The sequence below is a fragment of the Sinocyclocheilus anshuiensis genome, unplaced genomic scaffold, assembly GCF_001515605.1.
Source record: "Sinocyclocheilus anshuiensis isolate Anshui unplaced genomic scaffold, SAMN03320099.WGS_v1.1 scaffold1426, whole genome shotgun sequence".
Lineage (NCBI taxonomy): Eukaryota > Metazoa > Chordata > Actinopteri > Cypriniformes > Cyprinidae > Sinocyclocheilus > Sinocyclocheilus anshuiensis.
The window spans coordinates 511649-520220 of NW_015557171.1; the positions used below are offsets into that span (position 1 = coordinate 511649).

At 38.3% G+C, this 8572-nt stretch overlaps 1 protein-coding gene across 5 annotated transcripts in view; it reads left to right on the forward strand.

The window, feature by feature from the left end:
* The window catches only part of LOC107678354 (bromodomain testis-specific protein-like), a 27067-nt gene extending 19411 nt beyond the window's left edge, over positions 1-7656 (forward strand). For 2 of the 5 annotated variants that reach the window (XM_016473577.1, XM_016473576.1), the window contains exons 13-21: positions 81-142; positions 292-454; positions 673-1005; positions 1268-1356; positions 2972-3083; positions 3179-3246; positions 3332-3525; positions 3804-4002; positions 6483-7656. In XM_016473577.1, coding sequence (XP_016329063.1) covers positions 81-142; positions 292-454; positions 673-1005; positions 1268-1356; positions 2972-3083; positions 3179-3246; positions 3332-3525; positions 3804-4002; positions 6483-6551 — 1289 coding nt within the window. In that variant the 3' untranslated portion in view covers positions 6552-7656. The remainder of the gene's footprint in view (positions 1-80; positions 143-291; positions 455-672; positions 1006-1267; positions 1357-2971; positions 3084-3178; positions 3247-3331; positions 3526-3803; positions 4003-6482) is intronic. The other 3 variants (XM_016473578.1, XM_016473579.1, XM_016473580.1) reach the window with 3 other exon arrangements.
* Positions 7657-8572: the final 916 nt, after the last annotated feature.

The window sequence follows — 8572 nt, forward strand, 5'->3', positions numbered from 1 at the left end:
GCCCTTGAGATGGAGTTGGCCTTTCTCGCAGTCATGACTGAAGTGAAATGACCTCAGTGTGCATTGTGCATGTCTTACAGAACAGAAAGCTAAGAGGAAGCAAAGCAAAGCCCATGGCCATGCCCACAAAATTAAAAACAAGGTAAAAAGCACACAAGCCAATAAGAGACAACCAGTATTAACTGGCCTACTCCCACTCCTTTAATATTTGGCACATGGAGCATTTCACTTCATGTAGTGCCAGATTTTTCCTGAGTGAAATATTGCCCCCATGTCCCCCTCCCCAAACAGGCATCGAGGCAGGCCGTTGCTGAGGTAAAGGACTCTTCTTCTGCCTCAGTCATGACGTGCCAGTCTCGTCCAGCATCACTAGTCTCAGAGGCAGACTCCAAAGACCTGTTTGTGTCACAACAAGCAAAGCATCCTGCCGAGGACATCATCATGGCAATCCCAGGTTAGGCTCGGTGCCATTGTTCATACTTCTGTTCACGTTGATGTGTTTTCTGTGGCCACATCATGATGTACAAAACAAATTAAATGACCTCCAAAAATGAAAATGATTTCTTTATTACTCGTAAAAAATCTGCATTTGGAGAACAGATAGTTGTTGGCAGCTTTGATTTATCACCTGAACACTTTTCTTTCCGTCCCTCTACCCTCCTCCTGCAACAGCATTACACAGCCGGCTGCCTCCTCAGCCGTCTAGACCTAGTGGCAAAGCTGCCCCACTACCTCGTAAAACCTGGACTGCCCCTTTACCGCTCACCCTACCTCCAGACCAGGCCATCAACCCTTTATGTAACACTTCTGCCACCTCCCCCTATAAAGACAACACAACCACCCCACTGAAATCTTCCCACTGGTCGAATTCCCCACACACACCAACCTCACTCCTTTCAGACTCGTCGTTCCCCCGTAGTCCTTCACTCGACCCGCAGGTCTCTCAGGTTGGCACCCCATCACCTGCTGCTGCAGAGAAGCCTCCACTTAAATCTGAGCAGGAAGGTAAGAGGTCGCTTGATGTGTCACCTACGCTGGCCGCCGATCTCCATCCCTTGCTCTGTTAACATTGTGCATCTGCGACTTTTTCCCTTCCATTGTTGGTTGACATTGTATGTTCATCATAACTGGTGGTTTGTTTTGAGTTAATTGCGTGTCATTGCTGTCTCTCACTTATAGTGCTGCTTTAATGCATGTGTAAAACAGGATACCAATTCAAAGTAAACTCCATCTCTCTCTCTTTCTCTTCCTCCCCTCAATCTTGCAGGTGTTCCTCCTCTTCTGTCACCACTGGCCTCACCTCCTGCAGCCATGCCTGTCACAGGATGCCAGCCTACCTCCAGCTCTCAGTTTGAGGTAATTTATATTTCTGCTAAACTTGTCTTTGTATGGAGAAAAACTATACAAAAAGACTTTAATTTGTTCAATTTTTTCCATTAAGTTGTCAGTTAAAATAGATTGTTAGAATAGTTTGTTGCAAACACTTTCTTAAAAGTACACTACACAATTTAAGGCTGGAGTATACTACACAATTAAAATTTGAACCGGTTTTAAAAACTAGGCATCATACTCTTACTGACTTTGTACGCAGTCACATAGGAAAAACTGGCCATTATACACTAAACAACTGAGGATTACACTACCAGACGTTAAATTTGTTCTGATCACAACAAACTCGCGAGGTAAACGTGTAACTTGTTCCTAGGAGATGTGAAAAAACGATATGTGTTCAAAAATCAGCTCAACATATCAAACATGTTTGATACCCTCCGACTGGATGGAAACTTTTCATCCAAAGATTCAAATTTAACTTAAGCGGAAAACAGGAATATCGCATAAAACATTTACGAATAAAGCACCGTTTCCATCCAATGTGTCGGAGAACAAAATCGACACTTCCTGATAAACTAGCACTATATATCACTAAAGCCCAGTTCAAACTATGTGATTTTAGCCCGATTTTGGCATGATCTGCTTGACGTAAGGTGTTGTGGGGATTCGTAAACAACAATGGTCGTCGGGACACAAGATTCAATCTTTTCATCTCGTGTAGTGGACGACAACGGAGTCATGCGCGTCTTTGTCACCTTTTTCTCCTATGATGAGTTTGCCTCCTTGAACGTAATATTTAGCCCCTAAAATGTGAATTTTACCAGGGGAACCCCATCAAAAAAACTTGTATTTTACCCCCCAGAGCGCGATTTTTACCGGGGGACCCCCCTCGAAATGCGATAGGGCTAGTTTTGAGTAGCAATTGGGCAGTTTTGTTGTGAAAACCCTGGCAACCCTGATGAAATCTGTCAACTCAAATCTGCAGACTGGCTCTCATTATGTCTAAACCGAATGTGAAAGAGCGACCTTTGCAAATCATTTGAACTCTGTGGGAGTACATCATAAATAGAACGAGGCATCTGTTTACTGTCTGGGATTTTTCGCGCCACGCCACATCCAGTGTGGGTGGCATCACTGATCATAATGGGTTCTATAGTATTTTGTCGTGTTGCGCCACCACTCACGTCCAGTATAGACACGATGTCTGATTTTCGTCAACTTCTCCATGGAGAAAGAGGAATGAGAGAGAGCTCGTAAACTGCAGGTGGCAGCTGATCGGAGAAGACCAGCACAGATAAAAGCTGATTCATTTAGAAACAAAGCAAGTGCCTGACTTTATGGATGCGTCGTTGAATCAAATGATTCCTTCAAAACATTCATTCAACAACTAAATACTGCAGTGTTGCTTCGAGATGCACAATTGTTCTTCTACACCTTTTTTTGTGGAACTGTTTTCATTGAAGAAACGGGGAAAAAAATACAATATTGTGTCTAAACTCACTCAATGTTAACTTCTTGTTTGTTAAACTCCTTAAAAAAAATAATATAAAGTTCAGGGTTTGGATCCAGAGGATGGTGTTCGGCCTGGTTGCTGTTGGTGACACACAAATCACTTTTTGTACTTGCTTTCTCTCTGCAGCAATGTAAATTGTTGTCACCTCTGCATGAGAGTCCATTAACCAACATGAGGGATGAGCAGAGCTGCCCAGAGACACTGGAAGAGCCCTCCGTTCAGCTGCACAAAATGCACGGTCAGCATTTCTCCTGCCGTTTTCCTCTGGAGTCCTCTCCTTTTTCTCAATGGTTTCTTGACATTTTCTTGAAATGGGTTCTTCACGTTTTCTAGGAGCTAAGTACGATGGCAGTGAGCTATGCAAGCCTATTCAAGATGCCAAATCCAACCTGCCTAAAAAGGTACCAATGCTTTATGGGTAGGAAATGGAAAATGCACTCTTTGGTGTTCTCTCCGATAACCTGGACCTGTTCACGTGTGTTTAAGGATATTGTCCTAAAGCATGCTGACTCCTGGACAAGCTTGGGGAAGATGGCTACTCAAACTCCTTGCCCAATCAAATCATCCAAGGAAAGTTTCCAGCAGTTTCGCAAAGTTGCCATGGAGAAAGAGGAACGAGAGAGAGCTCGTAAACTGCAGATGGAAGCTGGTCGAGAGAAGAGCAGCACAGACAAAAGCGGGTATAAACAGAATCTTATTTTTAAGGCAACAGTGTATAAAGCTGTGTTATGTAAGTTTCATTTTGGAGGAGTTTCAATCTCTGCATGGCTGGAGACATGATTCCAGCTGACCACAGCTTCCCATGGCTCGGTTTCAAAACCTAGCGAGTTTGACAAATGCATTCTAAGTTTCTATTCTGTTATTAATTTGCAGTCATATCCCCATGGCCCACATTTGATTATTATACTCACTGTTCTCGCTGATCTAGCTAACAGTGTGGCCTTTTAATGATTTCTAGTCTGACGCAGCAGCTTCAAAAAACCAAGCTGGACTGCCTGCCTTCAAAGCCAGAAGTGGAGTCAGCAGAGCTGCCTCTGATTGCAGCCATCTTGGATCCCCCCAAAGCCCCTGAGCCCTCCTCTCTTCCACAGAGCTCTGTAGACAGAGAACGAGAGATGGCCCGCAAGAGAGAGCAGGAGCGCCGCAGGAGAGAGGCTGTAAGTACTTTGCACACCAAGTATTTTAGAAAGTAACTTTAAAATGTTGATATTTAAAGGGATAGTTCACCCAAAAATTAAAATTCTGTCATTACTCACCCTCATGTCGTTCCAAACCCGTAAGACCTTCGTTCATCTTCCAAACTTTTTTGATGAAATCCCAAACTTTCTGACCCTGCATAGACAGCAACGCAACTGACACGTTCAAGACCCAGAAAGGTAGTAAGGACAACGTTAAAATAGTCCGTGTGACATCAGTGGTTTAACCGTTATTTTATGAAGCTACGAGAATACTTTTTGTGCGCAAAGAAAACTAAAATAATGACTTGCGCCGTGGGACTCTCATGAACGTGTGTCGAAGACTGGTGCGGAAGATAAGAAATTGTTGAATAAAGTCGTTATTTTTTCCTTTATGCACAAAAAGTATGCTCATAGCTTCGTAACATTACAGTTGAACCACTGTCACATGGACTATTTTTATGTCCTTTCTGGGCCTTGAACGTGGTAGTTCCGTTGCTGTCTTTGCAGGGTCAATATCTAAATTTGTGTTCTGAAGATGTTACAGGTTTGGAACGATGAGGGTGAGTAATTGACAATTTTCATTTAAATGCATTGGGTGAACTATCCCAATGCATTTAAAAACAGTTTATCCAATTAGGTACTGTATGTTCTTCTAGATTTATAATAACCACATACATTGTTACTTATTTTTATTAAATAATTATTAGGGCTGCCCCCCTAATAGTCGACTAATCGTTAGTCGACCAGAAGAGGCTTAGTCGACCAAAATTTCATTAGTCGCTTAGTCGCAGAAAATAAATAAATAAAAAGATCCACAGGCGAAGTCACGCAGTTCGTGACCAACAGATCGCTAACGGCTAGTCTATGGTAATACAGTAGACCTATACACCGGGCAAACGCTCGCCTATCATTCATCGACCTCAAATATGGCTTATCATCTGAAATATGTAAGTATTAGCAACTTTACATGGCCGCTCAATCTAATGTTAACCTAGAGAAATGTGCGCTGTTCAAGTGTCTGTGTGGAGAGTGTAAGCTGAACAGTAGCTCTTACTGCAGGACGGATGGAGGCGCTGGTGTGATCACGTACTCCTAAAATAGGCTACTCTGTCATTTTTGGTCACACGGATAAGAGTAATACATCTTTCAAATCTGTAAAAACTGTTTATTTGTATGCACTCACAATAACAACAAAACATTGTGTTTTTGTAAAATAATGAAAGCAAACAGGACGCGCTTTCTGGCGTCTCGGTCTCTGTGAACTTGAGCACGAAACTCCCGTGTATATCTTTGCCTTACAGACATTAAAAATATATCTATGGAGAGTGAAATGTCTACATTCAAATGAACCAATTCAAATGAAAACAAATATTCTCAGATCATGTAATCCGTATGAAACATGCAAACAGGCATGTCCACTACGGAGATGGAAGAGTGAGTGTCGCCGACTTCATCTCTTAAACCGAAAACGAAGAAGGCACTAGTTTATCAAATTATTAAAATGTTAATGCAGTCTCCTTACTGTTTTTCCCTGACGCATTCATAATCATAGCTTCTGCGGTGCGCTGTGGCAGGCTTTATGCGTGCGCTTGAGCACTTATTAGGCTATGTAGGCAATTAAAGGCTCATTATAATGATTTTAATTGTTTATTAATAAACGTGCGATTAGTCGACTAATGCTTAAAATGAACGACTACTAGTCGAACAGAAAAATCCTTAGTCGAGGGCAGCCCTAATAATTATATAATAATGTTTATTATAATGTTTAATAACAAATATCTGTTATGCTGTTTATTAGCATTAATAACAAATAATGTACATTGTGGTTTTATTAATAACAACAGTAAACATTGTTACTGTTATTGTTCTTACCATGTAATTATGTTGATTTATGATGATGATTATTAATAGTAAAGTAACAAAAATAATTAACAAATATCAGTTATGTTTATAATCAGTCATAATAATATACCTTGTTTTTTTATTATTATTATCATTAATAACCACAAAAAACATTACTGTTATTATTACAATATAAAGATGATTTACTAATTAGTTTGTATATTATATTGTGCTATAATTTATATTAAAATAATTACAGCTATAATAGCATGTTATGTTGTTTATTAACCTTCATAACAAATATTATACTGAATGGTTTTATAAATAACCACAATAAACATTACTGTTATTATTGCCATATAAAGATGATTTACTAATTAGGTTTATTATTATATTATAAGTACTATTAAGATTATTCAAATTATAATAACAAATGTTATATTGTTTATTAACATTCATAACAAATATTATACTTTTATGGTTTTAGTCATAATAACCACAATATTACTGATGTTATTGTTGTTGTTAAATATAAAAATATTTATTATTACTATTCCTAATAAAAATAATAATGTTTTTATGATGTTGTTAATACTTTTTAATGTTATTTCTCTTAGATGTCCGGAGTCATTGATATGACCATGCAGAGTGACATAATGGCAACCTTTGAGAAGAACTTGGACTGAGATCAACAAACAAACAAATAAATAATAATTTGCTTGTGTGTGTTGCGCTACTGTTCGGTGAACAGTGTAGGCCGTCTTTTCCCTTCCCCTACTTGCTCCATGAGTCCTGGCGACTGAAACGGGTCTTTAGTCTTTTGACGGGCAAAAATACTGCAATACAGCTGCATCACTTTACATTTGTACAAAGTTAGCTCTTGTAAAAATAAGAAAACAGTCGTGGACCGCATATGATGTTGGAAGACCAATATTTGCACCAATAATAGTGTTGTGTATATTCTTGAGTTGTTATTTTGATACGTTTGATGCTTGGATTCAGAAATGCCTGCACTGCAACGCTGCCGATTGTCTGTGGCAGTTTGGAAAGAGAAACATGTCTGTCGTTTCACAGCAGTTTTTGTGTTCCCTAACATGTTTTGTTTTTTAAATACTGAAGAATGTTTACTTGATTATTGTTGCAATCGGATTCTTTGACACATTCCATTGACTCTTCTGCTGTATGAATATTGCATAGCTGGTCATCTTGCGCTAGCTGTTGTCAGAACTGTCCCGGTTTATCCTACTATCTGGTATTTCATGTTTGAGACGTAAAGCAGCAATTTAAACCGAAAATATGCTGGCTGCATTAAACTTGTCCCGTTTAATTTATATAAATCAAAAAAATATATATTTCTGTAGTGTCAGAAATGTAACCTAAGCATGTGTGTATAAATATTTAGCATTTTGTTACAGGACAGCCATTTTTTTTCCCCAAGTGTCCGCCTATGAAGAATCAGACTTATTTAGAGGAGTTATTGCACTTCCTGTATTTCTATTTGTATCCATTTGGAAGTGCAGTGCCATAAAGTTTCTCTCTTGGAGATGATAGGCAGTTCTCTGTGCCTAAAGCCAGGGGGTTCTCCAGAGCCATGTTGATTCCAAGGTGTGATCTGGTGATTGTACTGCACTGAATTCTGAGTATAATGGTTGTGTGGCAGTTTTCATCACAAGCACTTTATTCATTACACCACCATGCTGAGGTGTCGCATGCTATTGAGGGGAAGAACAATACATTATTTCAAAGAAATCACATTCTAAAAGTTAAATCAATAAAAGTATTTTCAGTAAACTGTGTGTTGTGGTCACTTTCAATTAAGCTGAACGGGTCATTTTTGTTACACAGTACATATGAATGTCACCATCATATATACACTAAACTCAAAGGTGTTTTTAAATAAATTAATGCTTTTATTTAGCGCATTAAATTGATTAAAAAATTACATTGAAGGCATTACTGTAACTCGTGTTACAAAAATTTCTATTTCAAATCAGTGTTTTTCATGTTAAGAATCATGTTAAGTCTTAAAAATTTGCCATGAAATATTTTTTTAGCACCAAATCAGCATATTATAATTTCCGAAGGATCATGTGACACCGAAGACTACAGAAATTTTAGCTTTGCCATCACAGGAATAAATGACGTTTTACAATATATTAAAACAAGAGTTATTTGTATGAATTGTATATTTCACAATATTACTGTTTTTACTATATTTTAATCCTATAAATGCAGCCTTAGTAAGAGACTGTATTAAACACTTTAAAATCTTGCCCACCCAAACTTCTGAACGGTATTGTATATGAATGAAATAAAAAAAACGTTTTAGTTTTCAAGGCTATATTCTTTTTGAACATGAGTGAACTTAAGTTTGTCTGAAACTGAAGTTATCGTCCATTCTGTGATGTTTTGTGCCATTAGGTGGTTTGTTTCATTCAAAACATTCTATTAGATGAAATCACAAACGTTGGTATATTCATTTTTGAAATATAATTGAGAAATTTCAAAATTAATGTTAAGTGACACCTTCATATGCAGCCTCGTCATTCTATTTATTTAAATAATCATCGAGCTGTAATTAATAAAATGTACATGCCTCCGTCCAAAAGTTATTTGAATCCCCTTATCTTTAATGATCATTTATGTTTCCCAGCTATATGAGTTAATAAATCTGTACATTATGAATATCCAATATGTTCTAGGCGGA